The 20,760-nt window shown below is 40.1% G+C and overlaps 1 protein-coding gene across 2 annotated transcripts in view; it reads right to left on the reverse strand.

Moving 5' to 3' along the window:
• Positions 1-20,760, reverse strand: part of LOC118226517 (trichohyalin-like) — a 126,063-nt gene that overhangs the window by 93,300 nt on the left and 12,003 nt on the right. For both annotated transcript variants that reach the window (XM_035416228.1, XM_035416229.1), the window contains 3 exons: positions 13,209-13,344; positions 12,191-12,358; positions 11,792-11,938 (listed from right to left, as the gene is read on the reverse strand). In XM_035416228.1, the coding sequence (XP_035272119.1) occupies positions 11,792-11,938; positions 12,191-12,358; positions 13,209-13,344 (451 nt within the window). The remainder of the gene's footprint in view (positions 1-11,791; positions 11,939-12,190; positions 12,359-13,208; positions 13,345-20,760) is intronic.

The following is a 20,760-nucleotide window of genomic DNA, read 5'->3' on the forward strand; positions in this document are numbered from 1 at the left end:
ATAATAATATGTTCTTCACACAATAGAATGTTGCTTCTCTGTATTCAATTTAATGTTTGCGAAAGCATTTTAAAATAAATACTTTTATTGAAGACATATTTTTATTGAACATAGATTAGTGATAATGCATGACTCTAACTAAATTAAAAATAAATTTAAATAATGAATATATCCAGGGTGAATTAATAGTAAATTATGTTTCTGGATTATTATTTTTATACAGCAAGACCCAGTTATAAAACTGGTAATTTACTTAAGTAATCTAATTGAAGCGGCCTACACAAAATCACAATGCCAATAGCGCACCTGGAATTAGAACCCACAGCCTTCCAGTTAAAAGCTCATATCGCCTAAACAGCAAACCATCACACACTGCTACTGAAAATGCAGCAGAACCACTACTGTTACATATTATTGTTAATGACACTTTGTGCCTTTATAAATGTCTCTCAAATAACAACTGCTGAAAGAAAATGAAACTATTTTGCTTATGAACCGGTTAGGTTTAGAGCCATAATCATAAATTATTATGACGAAAATGCAGGAACAGAGGCCAGTTGTCATATATAAGAACGTGAATGACATGACACGGCTTTTGAAATATTCATTGTGGAGAGTTCAGTTTATGAAAATATTCACCATCTCAAGGAAACCATAATATTTACTCTACATAAATACTGTTTGAATGATAAGGAAGGAAATATGCACAGCTGAGTAACATCAAAGCTCATTTTTCAAGTAACAACATGGACATCACCAGAATTAAAATTAAAGGTTACATCGACATATTCCATTATCCCAAGACAAAACGAGAATTTTTTTCTCTCTCTGTCTGTGTCCGCATATATGTGTTGAGTGGGTCTGATTCAATTTCTCAATCGTTGCTATACCCAAAACACTGGAAAAGTTTTTTTTAGAACTAAATCTGAATTTCAAGTCCAAATTAGCATTAGAGATTGATTTAGCGTGGCTGAGGACGAAGCTTCTCTCGGGTGGCTGATGTTAACCGTACCTCAGGCAGAACTAGCCGAGTAATGATCCGCGGACGCGGGTCGAAGGAGAAACTGTCCGAGCCTCGACGAGAGGAGCTCAATGACGAGAAAAAAAAAATCCGGACACTTTGACTGGAGAAGAGGAAACTGTCTGGAGATGTCTTGCCTGACCGTGATTGGGGGAAATTTGACTGCTGGAACCAGAAAAATCTAATGGCATGTCAATAATCCCATTCACGGGAGCAGCAGGTACATTTCAGCTAAAACTGTCCAAAAGCTGAAAAAGTCCATCCAATTCGGCAAAGATAAATCATAATGAGAAGAATACTGAAAATGAGTTTATGAAAAATGGTAAGAATCCAGAAGAGTTCCATTTTATCGAGTTAAAACTGACCTGCTAATTCTCTTTCTCTGTCTTAAGAGCATTGGCGGTCAAGTGTGTTTTCTGATGTGCGCTAAATGCAGTCCGGATTGCAATGACTGCTTTAAATACAAAAATGCAACCTTGAAAAGAGTCTATGACCAGGAAATTCTGAAAATGTAACCCTCGATGCCACTTTAAACTGACTAAAAGGCCTTATTAAAGTAAAATAATAGTTTACACTATAAGACAAGGACACCAACGGTGAATCAGCAAATATATTCTATTACTTTTCCTCTTTTCGTATTAGCCAGTGCCGGAGTGGATTTCAAAAACTGAGGTTAGGAAACCAAGCAAAGCTCAAAAGGGCAGCATGCCCATTATCTTAGGTAATGGACGCACTTTATGCAAAGCAGACTCTGGTAAGGAGATAACTCTTCAAATAGGATCAAGGCCTGCAAACTCTTCAAGATTTAACCAAAGTAACACAATGGCAAGCAAACACATAGTGCTCTAATCATATGGAAAACAACTTTGGAGAAACCACTGATTAAATCAGTATCTAAGTACACATCCCACAGGAATGGCAACTACTTCGCTAAATGTTCTCTGCTAACCTTATTTTAACCTTAAGAGTTGGTTCTGTACATTAAACCAGCCATTAGGTTATCCTATTTTCATGCTGGGTGTAACACCTTGGAAAATTGCACATCAGGGTCCAACCATTACATCAGAAGATCATTTTAAATCGGTCTCATCAGCATTAGCACGTTGTGTTTCAAAAATGGCACAGGGTGCACGGCCATGACTTCACTTTAGGCACCAAATGGCCAGGGAAAGGTACTTACTAAGACATTATGACAATGGACCTCAAACTACCTTACAGACTTCCACCCCAGTGTTGCCCAATGATAGAGTTGGCACACGAGACACAAATTGGACTAGGCACTTAATATTTGAAAACGTATTTCTTGAGGGATTGGATATTAACGGACAGGCCAAGTGCACAATCTGCAATAACCACAGATAACAGCAATAGCACTGAATACTTTCATGATTTGTGAAAAACAACAGGCATAAAAACCGGTTAATAAAATAAAGAAATGATTAAATGATTCAATCTTCATTCAACAGAACATCTCTATGCCACCTCAAAGTATTAAAAAAGCTAAATCGTACCTATCAAACACCTGACTAAAATGTATATGATGCACATAATATGAAGCAAGCATATTTATTTCTTGTAAAAAATGTAGGCCACAGCATCCTCCTGGAAAGCCAAGTCTTTTACTTGACAAACATTTATGCTATAAGAATGATTTGGAGGATAATATGACCACATACAAATTATAAACATATTCCTTCTTTTCTGAAAGAATATAATTTTTTTATAGGCTATTCATCTCTGTCAGGAGTGAGAAGTTTACGTTTTCATTAGCTAACTCTAGCTATCTAACCTAGCATTAGCTTGGTGAATGCTGATGCTTGCTTAAATGCTAGAAAGCTGCTAACATTAATCCAAATAATGTTGATAACTTTCCAGTCTTAGGGCAAGTTAGGGCAAAGGACATGTTCTTCTGAAACACATAATATAACACCTAAATTTTACTGATTTTGAAAAACTTCAAATACTTAATTACCTGGCACAGACATGGTCACATGACTGTCCTTCTAATTATGTTCGCTTTCAGATACAGATCTGTCCTCCCTCCTCTGTTCTACGTACACCAGCTACGAGAGGGAGGGGAAACTCAAGCAGTGAAACGAGAGTCAGCTGTACGTCACTTTGACATTTAAAAGAAAAATAATGAATTCAAAAGTGTAGTGTGTCACCGATAGAAATAAGCAGCTAAATACCAAAAAATGTTTTAATGTGGGGGATATCTATTTGGGAGGGCTGCCCAAATAGATTCATTGTATGGGAAACACTGCTGTATTTTGTACCAGTCAATAACATTGTCAGAATGTTAATGAGACTGAGCCCAATCAACAAACAGTAATCTACGCAGAGGAGATAATCAATAGGCAATATCTGTGAAAACTATTTTCCAAGATTGTCACTGGATCTTCATAGACTTGAGGAGGTGCAGGATTCATGATGAAAAAAAGCAGACAATGACACTTATGTAAAAAAACGGATCTCTGAGAATAGAAAACAATGTGTATATGCCTGCAGCTTTTTAAGAAATAATAATCCATTTCTGGAATTTTAAGCAGACTGTGTGATGGTTGCTCCTTGCTTTAAAATTGTATAACAAATTACACCCTCTCGCTAAAACGATTCACTTATGTCCTAAGGCTTATCATGTTTCCACAGAAATGTTCTTTTTTGTACAAATTATGTCCTAAAAATAACTGTAAATACTCTGAAATAATTAAGCCGAACTTCATGCACTAACTTCCAATTCTAACTTTCATGCAACTCAAAAGGACAGGACAAACTCCTCAATAAAGTCCAAGACCAGCCTATTTAGTTTTTTTTATCAGAGCAGTCTCTTGCAACAACTCAACGCACACTGTACAAATACAGTCCGAAATCCATCATTCAAAATGAGAATTTGATATAAGGTAAGCATATTTACATTTATTTGTTTCTAAAGCAGCAGGCATTTTCAATTAAACACCATTGACACAACACATTTAGTCTAATATTCTGTATGTTCTAAAATGTTCCTCTATTTAGCTGAAAACTTAGTGGTTCCAACGGCACACTTCATATTTCAAACTAAGAACTCAAGCACAACAAGATGAGAGGACCACATCACAATGTCAACCTCTGATTTGCTGTCACCAGCAATCCCCCCCAACACACCTTGACTACAACAAAGGCATTTTGTTTCTTCATAGTTGTGTTAGCCATTCATTAGCCATGCCATACTTATGGGTTAGGTTCAAAGAGATCACTTTTTTTTCTGCTTTTTTAGCACTGCTGTCCAATGAACACTGCCTCCTTCACATTCTCAGACTCAATAATGAGCACTCTGCAAAACTGCAGGAAACATATCGCGCGATTACGAGAAAATGACTCGACCCTTTTAAATAAACAGGTCTGACTTTCAACCGTATTAAATAACCCAGTTCACAAAAAAACACACGCTCTTAGCCGTGTAAAATGTACTGTTTATATTACATTTCCCTGTTATTATTGCTACGAGGAGGTAAAATGGACCCAAATTGTATGATTCGCCATCTTCATGCATTGCTGTGCTATATTACGGTAAAATACCCTGAGCATTAAATTGGTTTAAAACATTGCAGATTGCACTATAATTAAGTAAGACTATATTTACCGTTGGATTTTCCATTTACGCAGTAATAGAATCACACACTGTCAGGATCCAAGAGTATGTCATATATTGACCAATTTATGATGGTAAAAACAACAATAACGAAGACTCCAACAATACCACTGTCCGACTTAATTACAGCACAATCTGGAGATGCATATATACACTTAATTTGTAGTTGAGTCTACAAATAGAGTCTATAACTGGCTCACAATATTGTATCTATGAAGCTCACATAATTCCTTGTTGCATGAACTCAATTTGAAATGTTGCCATATGTCGTATTCACACAGGTATTGAGACTCAAAGGTCTTTGAACACGTGTGTAATTGGATACAATTACACAGAACTACATGAAACTCTTACTCTGTTGTGACTTAAAACATTCACCCATCAGGGCTGCTGTCAATTAACTTGAATATGTAATCCACACCTTCTCGAACATTTAAAGGACCACGGGAGCTGGTGAAAAAGAATCCCTGGCAAAGGCATGGCGGAGTTAAGATAGCATGAAAACACAACATACATCTTCCTGCACTGTACATCGCAACTTACACCATCTTAAACAGGAGAACAGATCCAAGGCAAAACAATGAAGGATGGCATCAATTCCCCCACAAGATCAATATCATACCAAGGGAGTAGTACGGGTGGAATACAGCTAACATGCTAATAATGGCTTCCCCTGTAGAGCACATTAGGACATGATAATAGGCTCAATACATGTTTGGTGCAGAAATCCAGGAGGGGTCCGTCTCTGTGCCGCACTTTCATAATGCGTGCCCGGCACCACCAGCTCAGCCAGCTGCAGCAGAGTGGAAGGTTTGCCAGTAAACAACACAAAAGCCTGTTGGCTCGTGGCAATATGCTACATTATGGAGTAATTAGGGCGACAGCAGCTCCCACTGGAAGCCAGCTAAAGGATAATGCCCAGCATATGGCACGAGTGACCCACGCCAGGCACGCATGCTTCATTTACAGCTGCTGATCTATTATTGCTTTATTTTTAGATACTCTAAAAGAACCTAATTAACATAACAACAAATTACAACAAAACATTTCGCGCATCTAACAGCAGACTGAATGTAAGGAAAGTTTTTTATTTTTTTATTTTAAAAAGTGAAATAGAGAAATTTAAAAATGTCATGACTTTAAAATGTGCCATGGGGCCTGCAATATTCCAGTGATGTAAAACAAACCATACCTCCATGGTTACCAACTCACTATTCAGTGGTGCATACAAGGACACACATCTAACAATGTTTTCATGTTGTTTAGTAAAACGGAGTGTAGATATCCAAGAAAATGAAGTCACTGGTATTAAAATGGGACCAGTTGAAGCTACCAGTTGCAGCTACTCCCAGTGCACATTCTAATGCACTGGGAGTAGCTGCATTAGAATATGCATTGGGAGTAGCTGCATTAGGGTATGTATAGGGTGTAGCTGCATTAGAGTATGGAATGGTGCAGCTGCATTAGAGTATGCATTGGGAGTAGCTGCATTATAGCATGCATTGGCATTGGGCCTAGCTGGATTAGGGTATGCATTGGGAGTAGCTGCATTAGAGTGTATTGGGATTAGCTGCATTAAAGTAAGCATTGGAAGTAGCTGCATTAGAGTGCGCATTGGGAGTAGCTACAATAAAGTATAGATTGGAATGTGCAGTTATCCAATATGCCATAATAAGGATGCACAGATTCATGTTTTTTTTTTTTTTTTTTTATCGATTTCTGAATGCAAATGAATATAATACTAGTGAAAAATAATTTCTGCAGTTTCCACTTCATGTCCTTGGCAAACTGTCAACAAACAGAAGCCAATTTCTCTCCTTTGATCAGAACACACATGCAGATTAAACTCGAACATAAAAGCTTTCAAGGGCCCCTGACGCTCCGAGGTTAATGATATTATTTGAGCTATTTGCATATTTAATTATGCTCCCTGTTAAGGATAAGTACTGTTTATTCAATTTACTCCATTGTGAAGCTGGCACAATTTCAATAAAAATCAACGAGCCAGACTTGGGTTGCGCGAAGGGGGAAAAAAAAAACATTCAAACGCATTCATCAGTTCGCCAAAAACAGATGCGACCAATCAGGTGCTTTTTAAAACAAGATCTCTTCAATTTTCCATTATCATTAGGCCAATTTGAAAGGTGCCGCGGCACGCAGCTGGGGAATGTCACCTCTCTTCCTTCAGCCGGTTACGAGAGCGGTCGCATTTAATGCATCATCATCAATGACAGGCCGGATTTTCATAACGCACGGTTACATTTACCGAAATTAAACATCTTCTCTTAAGCCAGAGGCCATCAGACTGATAAATTATTCATCTCCATTTCACAAAGGAACATTAATCAATTATGAAGATATAGAGAAATTAAACATGGAGGAAACGCCATACCCACATTTATATGGAGACAATGCGGTGGCCATTGCTGCAAAATCAATTTTTTCACACCATGTTGACAGTGTTCGTTTTTAATTTCCACCTGAACATTACAGCTCAATCTCGGAGAAGGGAAGGGTCATAGTTCTGCGTCTTCAGTCTGAAATAGATACGGTGTTTTTCAGTCTGAATAAAATCTGAGAAATGCCCATTTCCATTTACCATTTAAAAGAGTTTAGCCTATCATGCAGATGCACTGCTACGCCTTGAGAAAAGGGAAAGACAACTGTGTTCTCCTCACCTTTGTGCGAAAACAAAAATAACACGCGAGAGCTTAGTGTAGCCTAATAAATGTGCAACCGCCACGAGAGACTGCAGCAGACCAGGGGATGCAATCGGCGTGAACCCTGTGGCACTCAAATTCGCCTTAATGCATTTTTAAACTTTTATTGGCATTCGAGGACACAGGGGGAATAAAGGGATCCAGTCAAAGTGTTGACCTTATTAGCATTAACAGACAGGGGGAGGCTGGTGCGCGGACATCATAGGAAACCTCAGGGCTCCAGTCCGCTGTAAATAACAGGCTGCAGACTCACTCCTCACACTCCGGCTTAATGTCTGAACGTAAACACGCAACCGCTTGACAAGACTGGGAAGGGTAGCTATTTCCAGCATTTGTGCTGCTTAAGCGCTCAATAGCACACAATAACAATAATAATAATAGTCTTTTGGGCATTGACATACTCGAAGTATGAGATATGAAGTTAACAATTAAGCTCAATGAAGCTCCATAGATTATATCCACAATCAAAGTGTGGCATAAGTGCTAGAAAATACAACACTTAAAGAGTAATTTCCTAAGTTCATGCATGAATCTGCATCATTCAAAACATAGTAGTTCAAGGTCTAACATATATTAAATTATATTCCATTACTTTGAATAAAGCCCAGAGCAACACTGGATATTAACAGTGCAGCTGTGTTATTCTTTTATTCGTATTATTTAGTATGGCAGAATCCCACATGCTTTATAATAATAATGCAAAATATAACAGCAAGCACGTTCATCTGTATCAATCAATATTAAGGGTTCATGCACCAAATATATATCCATAATTGTCATTTTCTTAAGAAGCCTGTCAGAATGATGACATCGTGGCCCCCTGACAATAAGTGATACACAGTCTAATGAGAAACAAGTAATGAAACATGCAAAGAAAAGATGTCAAGGTCCAAACATATAAACTCGAATTCCAAGGGGTAACCGTTTAAGTTTGAATGTATTATATATAGTATATATTATTCATCAAAGAACAACATTCAAACTGCCATAAATTAGGCGTGGTTGTTCTGCTGATTGATATATCCAGCTTAGACACGTGTTCTTAGTACAGTACTCTCTGCCCCACTGAGGTGGGGAGGGATCATTGGCCAGGTATTCCCCAGGTCAGCGCTATGAAGCCACGTCAATGCCATCTGCCTGCGACTGCAACGCCAGGTGTCCACTCCTCCACTGCAGTAAGTACACGGCTCAGAGGGGGGGATTGCAGGGTGAAAAAAGGTGGTTGTCTTAATGGTTTTCAGAGGATGTGCAAGCTGGTGTGTACCCACCAAAATTTACTAAACAAAGTCTAATGAAATCACACATTCCGGATTTAAAATTTTTTAAAAAAATTAAAAAAAAAGGTTCATAAATGATTGTGCTCCTGAGGGCAGCACGTAATTGCCCACAGCATTACCCAGGGAGGGAAGGATTCGGTCAGCAGGATGAACATGTCATACCGTGCAGCCAGAAGCCCCAGAGATCACCCCAGCACCCATGTTGCTCGTGCAGGATGCACAGGAAACAGCCTCCTGACTGAATGTGAGCATGAAATGGTAAATGGTAAATGGACTGCATTTATATAGCGCTTTTATCCAAAGCGCTTTACAATTGATGCCTCTCATTCGCCAGAGCAGTTAGGGGTTAGGGGTTAGGTGTCTTGCTCAAGGACACTTCGACCCGCCCAGGGCGGGGTTTGAACCGGCAACCCTCCGACTGCCAGACAATCGGTCTTACCTCCTTACCTCCTGAGCATGAGCTGACAACCGACAAAACTGATTTCAAAAGTAAACTCTCCAAACTGGCAAAAGAGGCAACAGCAACATGCCCAACAGTGGGAAAAAAAGGGGGGGGAATAACAATAAATAAGCAAAAACTAAGTGGTGGAAAACTAGGAAGTCTAACTGACTTTATTATATATACTGTATTCATGACCTATTAGAACTGACATGTTTTGGCTCAGCAAACCTTCTGGTGGCAAGCCATTTTTTATTGTTTATAATTGCTGTCTGAGAGAACCACAAGAAAGAACACAACTGCCAATGAAGAAATATATATATCAATGAAGAAAATTGTGTATTCAAAATCTGAAGTTGATATTATATACAGTGAGCTCTATAATGTTTTCGACAAAGGCATATATATATATAATTTTCCACAAATTGAGATTTGTAAATAAACACATTCATATGTGGATAAAGTGTGCATTCTCATCTCTTATTTACGGTACTGCAGGGGGCAAGTTTTCTTTCAAGAATACGAAACACATATTTAATTGAATTTAGATCGGGTGAATGACTTGGCCAGTCAAGAATCTTCCAGTTTTTGGCTTTGAAAAACTCCTTTTTTTCTTTAAAGTATGCAGTATGTTTGGTATCACCGTCTTGCTGTATGATAAATGCCGTCCAATTAGTTTGGAGGCCTTTGCTTGAACCTGAGCAGGTCAGATGCTTTCGTACACTTCAGAATTCATTTTACTGCTTCTATCAGCAAGTACATCATCAACGAAGACAAGTGAGCCAGTACCTGTGACAGCCAGACATGGCCAAACCATGACATCCCCATCACCATGTTTCACAGATGAGAGGGGGTGCTTGGGATTTTGGGAAGTTCCTTTTGGCCTCCACACTTTGCTCTTGAAGCACACTGATACAAGTGAATCTTGGTCTTATCTGTCCACAAGACATTTTTCCAGAACTCTGCAGGCTCTTTTAGGTACTTCTAAGCAAACTGTAACCTGGCAATCCTGTTTTTTTTCGCAGTAAACTTGTGGTTTGCATCTTGCAGTGTAGCCTCTGTAGTTATGTTTGTGAAGTCTTCTGCATACACTAGTCACTGACACATCCATGGCAACCAGATCAGTTTCTCTGTTCTGTCGGACAAGTGCTCGGGTTTTTTTAGGTGAGAATTCTTCAGTCATCAACTTGGCATACCATCACTGAGCTCACATATTCTCTCTTTCTTCTTAATGATGTTCCAAACAGTTGATTTTGGTAAGCCTAAGGTTTGGCCTATGTCTCTGGCTGTTTGTTGTCCAATTTCACAGCTTCATAAATGGCTTCCCTGACTTTCATTGGCACAACTGTGGTCCTCATGCTGATAAATGTCAATATCAGACTCCAAAGGAAATCAAAAGCATGGAATCAAGACTACATATCGAAAGCTCTCCTATACCTGCACTAAGGAAGCAACTGAGCACAAACGACTAATCCGAAACCTGTGAAATAATTTGTCCCAAATATTATGGTGCCCTGAAATGGGGGGACTACGTATGAAAGGGCTGTAAATTCTACACAGAGAAACCAAAATGTTTAAAATACCCTTTAATAAATGCTAAGAATCAGCACTTTAAAAATGTGAATTGTTTCACTACAAATCTAAAATTGCACAGTACCAAGCCAAATCAAGAAAAAAGTATGCCTTTGCCCCAAACATTATGGAGCTCACTGTAGGTGCACTTAAAAGATCTTTTCATATTAAAATGAAAATAAATACAACCCCTGAACACAGCTGGATATATTTGCAAAGTTGGATGAAAGCAAAGCTTAAAGAGAATCTAATTTCACATCGCTATATGGACGGTATTCTTTGTTGGCAACTTTCTAAGACTTTATTGAAGGGCTTATTAAGCGACAGAGTGCCTTTACAATGCCGTTAAAAGATGAAAACTGGTAACTCATAGCCTATTACCTACCAAGGCCTCTTGAATGACCTTCCGCCATTCAGCTTGGACAAATAGACTGGAAAGCTCACCCTAAAATAAGGCCGCTGAATTGTTGTATTAAATTAGATGACAGTCATTGTGTAGACATCATTTTTAACATGAAATGTAAAATGTTGGAATATTATCTATATGTATGGCTATAGCAGCACATGGGATAACCATTACCCATTCCCATAACTCTGAACAGTTCGCCATATATTAGCATCCATTTTACTTGGATGTAAAGATATTTTTACTTAATCAGCCCCTTTACCATTGGCATCCATTTCTAGATCCAAGATGGCAGCATTACACATAAGGTCATGTTTGTTACTCTGGCATTGAATGTATACAGATAAATCCTTCTCTGAGAAAGGAGGACAAACACCAATGGAAGAAATACACAAGAATGGAAAAAAGGATTTTGAAAAATGTCTGATATTGTAAAGAGTACTATCTAGTATCTACTATCAAGACTATCCTGATTTCCTGCTTGATATACTTGGGTTTACATGAGACAGCAAAGAGAATCAGTGCTTAGATATGAGCTTCAAGGCAGTGTCCAACTCCACTTGCATCTTCTACGTGACTAAATGATTAAAATGTGACTAAAAGTAGACTTTAAACCTGAGTGTACGTGGCACATGTATTGCGCTCAAATGCCTCTTTTTGTGTTGGGCAGAGACGATGCGGAAGGTAAGCGGTAGAGGGGATGTGTTGGGACACTCCATGCTCACCTCGGCAGTCAGGGCTCCTGCTTTCTCCTCCATGTCTTCGCTGCGCTGGAGCAATGCTCCTCTCTGAACGTCCTTGGCTGCCATTTGATCCTTAAGCCGTCGAAGCGCTTCCTGTAACTCATTAACCTTTTCCCTCTGGTCGGACACCTCAGACAGATGAAAAAGAAATATTTAAATTTCGGAACAAAGGGAAACATCAATCACTCTTCTCTTCTGAGCGCGGAAGATCACAATATTTGGTCATTTGAGCGATTGTGAAAGACCTGAAGAGTGCGGGAGACAGGCCTTCCCCCTGCAGATCGCTATGGCCCGCTAATGACCAGGAAAACGCGGACGGCGCGAACAAAGGCTCCCCCTCAGCCGCCGCGGCGCGCCGGGACAGGGGAGTTTAATGATCACCTCCTTCTGCGTGTCTATCCCGTCCTGCTCGGCGACCTGGAGCTCAGTGTGCAGCTTGGCGATGGCGATGTCTCTCTCCGTGAGCTGAGTCACTTTCTCCAGCTCGAGCTTCTGGAGGGACTCTACTTTCCTCTGCAGGAACAGGATGGTGTCCCTTCCTTCAGTGGGCTGAAAGGTGGCCAACACAAAATCGACAGATAGGATTCGATAGACTGGGGCAGGTTCATATACATGACATTACAAATTTCAGCATTCAACATTTAAAAGAAACCTTCCGATGTGCAACAGTCCTCCCTGGCAAAGGGTTTGGGCCACAGCACTGTAACAGTGTACAATGAGTATGACTGAGAGAAATAACATTAATAAAATTAATTTGCTACAAGTAATTTACTCTACTTATCTACTTACTTGTCAAAAGTGCTAGACAATGTGGACTAAAATGTCTCAACTTTCTTTTATATTTATTTATTTAAAATAATTCCCTCACCACAAGCAAAAACCCTGTACTGTAAACCCACTCTCAACATGAGGACCAGGGGTTAGAACTAAAGGTTTTGCCGACGGCACATTCCGACCAGCTGAAACTGTCGTCGGCTGTGCTTGTAAATAAACAAAAACACATAATTTTTTCCCTTTTTTCCCCCAATGCCCACTGTGTTATTACGTCAGCTGTGCTGGGGGAAAGAAAAACGTGGACAACATGTTGGCTTACCACTAGCATCTATCTCATTTGCAATAGCATAACCCACAAACAATAAAACAGCAGTTTTTAATTTTGCGACACTCCATAAGGTGATGTGGGAAGCTGTAAAACTTCATTTCAATTGAAACACTATTTCAACCTTCAGGGCTGAAATGCCAGCAATTCAACACATGCGGACAACATTGTTTAATGTACAACACGTGTAAAGCTTATGGGCACAAGCAGTAAGCAATATCGTAAAATTCTACTGCAGCTAAAAAAAGAGTGAGTTGTTTTCATAGAATCTAGAGAAAAGAAAAAAGACAGATACCATACCTCATTCTCGCTCTGTATTCTTTCAAGTGAACTCTTCTTAATTTCCTCTTTGAGATTCTGAATAATCCTGTCCTTGGCCTTCAACCGGGACTTAAGATCATCGACATGCGCCTTCATAATGTCTTCAGGCTTTGGGCTATATGAAGGATACCATGCAGAATATTAACAACTTCAAACAGAAAGCCTTAAAAAAAACTTCTAATTCTACAGACAAAATAGTGCACAAGAGAAAGAGAGAATTTTTTTATTTATTTTTTTTATAAATGAAAGACTCGTATATAACATCTCACAATAAAAAGTGAAATCATATTACTCAAAAGTAAGTCAGAACATATGAAAATGGAAGAAAAAAAGTCGCAGAGAGAAAAAAAAAAAAAGTAAAAAGAGACAATAGGTTTTGTCCTGAAACTTTTTTCTGGTTTAAAAAAGAAACTCTATATATAAAGACTAATGTCAGCAAATGGAAAGCATAATGAAATTACCTGGGATACAATCCCAGTCCTAATGGTACCTCTCTGGCTTTTGTTAGTCTTAGGTTGTAATGGGGGACTAACGAGGAAGTCTTAATGAACATCCCTTTCTGCACTGAACAGTTTTTCCTCTAAACCCCCAGTGAGCCTCGTAATTACTACGTGGCCCACCGATTTGTGCATTCTTTATGGTCTGCATGGTCTGTAGCCTTGCGCCTTATTTCCTTAAACACTGCCCTATTATTGTGTCAGACTGTCACAGGGAGGCAGCGGTAATCTCAGCACCTGGGTGATAACCAAAATTAAATTTGCCATGCCAATATAACAAATCCACGCACACACACACACACACCTGCACATTCGACAAGGTTGGCATGTCAACTACTACTCGGCGCGATGCAATGACGCCAGGAAGATGCCTAGTTAGCAGACGATTGTCTCGGTCGGTTTTTAGAGAAGAAGAAGATTGTGAACAGAAAATTTCTCTCCTCGGGTCTAATTATAAGAATGGAAAAGGCGAACGAAGGCCAGAGCATACAAGGGTGGTCATTAGGCCAAAGACCCGTTCTGGTGCAAATGTTCCATTCTTCAAACGTGAAAGGTCTAACAGCGGGGGTCCGGCATCTTAACAGGCACATGCTCGGACGGCACACAGGCTAACAAATTAATTTGTTCTTACAAAATACCGCAAACCAAGGGGACCGTCTGTGCATTCGCGGTGTGCGGGGGAAGGACGTGTGTAGCTCCACGGTCAGGCGGAGTGTGAAGGCTGTTCTGCTGCCCACACGGCGGGTTGTTAGAAAGTGGAGTTTGAGCCGGGGACTTTAGACGCACTCCCTGACAGGGTGTCGCTGTGACCGGGGCCTTGATGCGACGGAGGCTGGGTGGAGCCTGATGCCGACGCGCTCCCCTTCTCCCAGACATCGTCCCGGAGATGTTACGGCAAAGTACAAGAAACGCAACTCCGCTGACAGAAGTGGCGTGCGCCTGAAAGCCCGGAATCAAAAATGAGATTCCCCACCAGCTCCAAGCGACAGCTGCCAAGCACCGAGGCATCAGGTGGTAAAGGACTGACATCACAGCAAGATCCCATAAATATTGCTTCTTAATGTTTATCTGTGAAAAAAACTAATCTGGCTTGTCTCATATTTGAATATGCAAATTGCAACTTTACACAAACAAAGTCATTCTTAGAAAGGAGACAGGAATTGAGCAGGAAAAGTGATGTGTGATTGAGGGGACCAGACGAGATGGCACCAGGTATACAACAGAGAAGGGATTTTGTGCAAAGTACTCAAACAGGAAAAACACCTGAGGAACCTCAAAGTCCTTGCAGAAACAACAGCATTCCTGAAAACACATTTCTTTTCCAGTTTTAACAAGGTGAACCAAACAAGGGAAACGCAAAAACCAGCCATCTGTGGACAGTTACAAACATGAAAGCTTTAATAAAAAAATTAGTTCAACAATAGTTCAATTCTGTAGTAAAATAAAATCCACTCTTAAGACAAAGCAATTGTGCCTTTGGGAACATTTCTAGGACCATCTGCTGCAGTATAACGCTTCTTTCATTATTTATTTTAATTATAACTTTTAACACGTGTGGTAGCTGGAAATACCAGCATGTGATACTTATTAAAGGGACAGTTCGCTTTCTGGGATCTCTGGTATTATTTCAGTCTTAGTTTTTGATGACCTGCCAGCTTTACAGTGGCTGGTATAGGGGCATTAGGGGGTTCATGGTCTACGATGAGAAAATACACATTAATTAACTCCAAAGTAGCTTGCACAGTGCCGTTATTCCTCCAGAGCTTGGATCTGTGTACATTAGCTCATTATTCTTCAAGGAATTAAGTGGCACACGCAACCTGAGACTGCTGCATTCCAGAAAAGAATTACAGAACTATATAAAGAGATATCTACAGTGCAGTGAAAAATTATTTGCCCCCTTCCTGATTTACCCTAGTATTGCATATTTGTCACACAGAATGTTTTCAGATCTGTAGACAAAATGTAATATTAGGCAAAGGGATCCTGAGTAAACACAAATCAATTTTATTTTTAATCATTTAATTTATTCAATGAAAAAGGTTAGCAAACACCCACATCCCCCATATGAAAAAGTAACTGCCCCCTCAATTACTCAATCAATCAATTAATTAATTAACTAAATTGATAAGCTGATATTCAGCTGATTGAACACTGCCAGGCTGGATTACAGCCAGCCCTGCTGAATCTACACCTCACTCATATTGACCCTTACCATCAGTGAAGTAGTCACCACAAAGTTTCTGAAAGCACACTATGCCACAATAAAAGGAAATTCCAGAAGAGATGAGAAAAAAGTTGCTGAAATACTTCAGTCTGAGAAGGGTTACAAAGCCATTTCTAAGGCTCTGGGACTCCACAGAACCACAGTGAGAGTCATCATCTCCAAATGGAAAACACTTAGAACAGAGGTGAATCTTCTCAGGAGTGGCTGGACTGACGAAATCTCTCCAAAGGGGCAGCGACAACTCATCCAGGAAGTCACAAAAGATCCTTGAAGAACATCAAAAGAACCACAGGCCTTCCCTTTGTCTGATATCGTATTTTGTAAAAAAATATCTGAAAACCATTCAGCGTGGCAAATATGCAACAATAGAGAAAATCAGGAAATATTTTTTTTCACAGCACTGTGTGCTTACAAGTGTGAATGAATAATGCCATAAAATTTATGCATTCATATGCACAGCCTGGCAGCATACTTTCAGTATTCAAAATGACCACCAAAGCCAAAATAATATTTTTAAAAACACAAAGTGAACTATTCCGTTTAGAACTCCACTGAAAGAAAATGTCACTGAATGAAAACCTTGAGTTGAAAATTTTTTTTAATGCTCGCTAACTACCATCATTTTCACCCCATTTCCTTTAAGCGGACTTTTTTTTCGCCACCCAATAGCAGACGGTTCCTCTGAAAACGTTCTTTCCTGCTCCATGCTGGGCGAAAACGGTCCCCTCTCTCTCTCCGGACGCGACATCCTTTTCTGCTCCCGGACCTGACAGGCAGTCAATCTGCGTCCGCCGGGGGGGGGGAAGCGTGCAAAATCGTCGCTCCCGAACCCCCCCCCCCCTTGCCCCCCCCCCCTCCGCCGCGCCCAGAGGGCGTCCGTTTACACCGTCACTTCAGACACGTCCGCACCGTCGCGCGACGCGCCGCGGACCCCAAATGTCATCGCATCACCGACCCTGCCACTTTTAATGTTAACATGATATACAATTAATGATTAATCGCTGCACACACACGCTAGGGCGGATTACGCTGGAGAGCGACAACACCGAACGTCCCAGGACGCGGTGATATTTCCTGTCTGCTACCCGATATCAATTCCATTGTTCGTGTGCCGATATTAAAATTACACTAGACATGACCTTAACATTTTCAACAGAAAAATACTTTCAATGCCCCTTTTTTTCTTATTTGGTGGTAGAAAAGCAATCTGCGTCAAGCAATCTTATTAAACATGTAAGCAGGTAATATGATAGCAGTCTTCTATTGTTATTATTTTTTAAATATTATTTATATTTGTGTTACAAGTTAACCTTTAGGTTTTGTTTCATGTTAAAATACAATTTCACAACAGTCACGCATTTAAACAAGCCGTTGGTAACTGCCGTAAAAAATGAAGCCCGTGCATGCAGATAAAATTAGAACACTTTATAAATTATATTATGTCAGGCTGACAAATGGTAGGACCTGTTATATTTAGCAACTAAGTGTCTTAATGATCATTCAGCACTCACAGGGCTGGAGAGGAGGGGGGGGAAAAGCAGCCTGCTTTGTTGGCTATAAAGCGGCCGCACAATTTTTCATACTGTCATTCTGCTCTATTAGCAAAGCCTAACACAATTAGTTATGAATATGCAGTAATAACATGCAAATTGTTCCCTCCCAATTGCCCCTAGGCAGTGGTCTTTGCCGTTCTAAACCCAATTCTTTCTACATCATTACAGCGGACTGGCATAATTCATCAGAATAAAAAAAAATAAAAAAACCACCTCGGCCGTACTGCGTGTGCCCGGTTAGCGTAACCATCGGCGGCTGTTAACCGTCGTGTGACAATAGCGGCATTAACCACGCCGTCCCGGCACCTTGCCACTCTGGCACTTGTACACGTCTCCCCTGGGTAATGTTAGACACTACATTTGAGCCTGCCAGAACAATTAACCCCTCTGTTAATTAGAAGGAAATGTCAGGCGCACAGATGGTACGAGCTGGCACCCAGCCATCCCGCCAACTGCTGCTGAAAGGCGCTCCCCCGCTGCTGACAGCTGCTCAGCCGTGTCCCAAACCAGCAGATGTCAAAACTTTCCAGCTGAGGAGGACTTCAGAGGCGGGGGGTGGGTTTGTGGGGGCGGGGGGTGTGGGTGGGTGGCGGGGGGGTGGGGGGCGGCGCTCACCGGCAGTGGCAGTCACTTCCCGGCTATAGGATCTGTTGCTTTTGATCAAAACAAAAAAATGGCCGAGTTTGACGTACAATAAAAACGACGTTGGGAAGACAAAGGGAGCGAAAAAGCAAAAAAAAAAAAAGAAAAAACCTGCGGTGACCATACCGGGCGAGACCGCTTCTTCCGTTCTGTTTTGCCCATTTTCGTCCGGGACGCTTTTTTTTATCGGTCATGTTTTTTTTGTTTTTTTTTCCGTCTTTTTTTAAAGCACAGAAACGCAAATCTGTGTGGATGATCCACAACAAAAAGTGCACGTACATGGAAACTGAGGGTGATTTCTGTTCTTGCTCCTGGGAGATTGCACAGGTTATCTTCTCATCAGCACTGGTCAGTAACATTTTTGTCTATAGATCCCACTCTGAGATATTTGCGTCCAGAAACCACACTCAGATATGGTCTCTCATCGCATTCTTGCAGTTGGAGAATACTGAACATTATGCAAGGTCATAGTTATGTCTCCTTCATAGATAAAAGGGCCATGCTGAAACAATTACCAATTATCCACCTACCATATTAAAATAACTACAAACAATTTCACTTTTTTTTTTGTCTGGTTTTCAGAATTTGCAGCACTATAATCTCTCTGGTTTTGCTAAGTGACAAGTTAAGTTTCTGAAACTCTACTTCATCACAATTTTTTTCTTTGCCTTTGGCTGTCCCCAATTCTTTTCATTGAAAATCTAAGGTCTTCCAGGCTTATTTTCAGTGCTTTTAATGCAGCAGAATTTTCCTGTTAGATGTGCTGAGTGTAAGCAATTAGGTGCACTGTATCTCTCAGTTATTTTAAGAGTTCCCTTTGACTGCTTTTTGTTCTCTAGTTGGTAAAACTGAATAAGGTCATGCCTGGAGACAATGTATCATGTGGAGGTTTACAAATATATCTCTGAATGAATTCTGTCTTGTTTTGGCATTCACAAATGAAGTGTATCTGCAAAGCTGTGAGGCACTGACTCAATAAACCGAAGAAAAAATGATATGCATAACTTCAAATAGTCAATGGCTAAATATTACACATTTCTGGTCAAATGTAAAATCGTCATACAGTCAAATAATTTCAACAACATATCCAGGAGCACTGATGAACGGTAATTTTAGTGCACTTCACAGGGTTTCAAGGAGAAGATAAATGGCACTTGCAATACAGAATACTCGAGAGTACAAACTATAACATAAAACCAACAAGAGAAGTGAAATGTACAGGCATATAGGAGGTCATGGCCGTTACATAACTCTCTGAATTACTTGTGACTGTGGGCCTGGGGCATCACATTGGTTCTCTGGTCACCATGGAGAATATTGATTTGTTTGCTTCACTAATAAGAGAGCAGCTCATTGAAGACCTAAATCTACAAAAGCGGATAGAAAAAAAAACATTTCCCCAGCCTCTATGTAAGCTTCACCAGAAAGTGACATTTCTTACAATTTAACAAACAACTGGAGCATGGTGTTTTATTCCAAAATATAAAATATTATATACAGAACCTAAATGAACATTGTGAATATTCAAAATAGTAAAATACATATTATTCATTTTAAGTCATAATTAGAAATTGCTATATGAGTAATGTGTTATTATATGTAAATAAGATTGCCTACATTGTAATCACATCAACTCAAAATCTTACCCTCTTTCTGCATTCTTAAGACTAAAGGAAAAAAAATCAACCCATTTTACCTCACCGAATCTGTCCCACAGGAGATCATGAACAATGCATTATGGGAAAGGACTGGTGAAAGCACTGCAGCGAGCTCTGACATTAATAAAGTGGTGTGGCTTATTTTGACTTATTTTAACTGAATGTAAATATATAAATAAATGTGCAGATGATAAACAAAGGCGATGCAAATGAGGAAAAACAGGATAAAAGACTCAAATTCCATCACCTACCACAGTGATTCTACCCCTAAGGACAATTTCAATCTGTTCCTTTTAGTGTCTGCACTGATGGCAGAAAGCTGCCTGCATTTCATATTTACATCGCTCCGGTTTGTGCCAACATTATCGTTTTTTATTTCTTTTCTTTTTTTTCGTGCAGTTTGTGAACAAACTTCCTGGAGCCAACTCTGAGAGAACACGGCAGGATTTGTGCTGGCTGAGGCACATTGCACCAATACCTGTGAAGGCCCAGCACCTGTGAAGTAGCACCTAGCGCTCTGAAAACGCACGGTCCCAGAGGAACGCCCGCGTCCCTCAGGTGGACTGAGAAAAAGTGCATCCCTCTCTCATTAGTAGCATATCGCGTATGAGAAAAGGCACTCTCAAGCTACACCTCACACAAACGCAAACGGATGCCTGCAGCTTTCAGTTCGACGCTCGGTTAAAAATGAAAAACCGATCGGCATATCACTGAAGGCGGAGAGGTAAAGAGACAAACGTTGCGGATATGGTGCCTTGGGCACGCAATGTTGCGATCACAGACCAAACATTTTGGCTTCAATCTTAAAAAAGGAATTTTTTTAGGCTACGTTCCCCATAATTCATTCCATTTTAGGATTTATTCCAGGGTATTCAACATCAATTAGAAGTGGCATCGATGCCCATTAGAACCAAAGAACAAATGCCGTTTTTTATTATTATGAAGTATTGTTGC

This window comes from Anguilla anguilla, chromosome 4 (genome assembly GCF_013347855.1).
Source record: "Anguilla anguilla isolate fAngAng1 chromosome 4, fAngAng1.pri, whole genome shotgun sequence".
Lineage (NCBI taxonomy): Eukaryota > Metazoa > Chordata > Actinopteri > Anguilliformes > Anguillidae > Anguilla > Anguilla anguilla.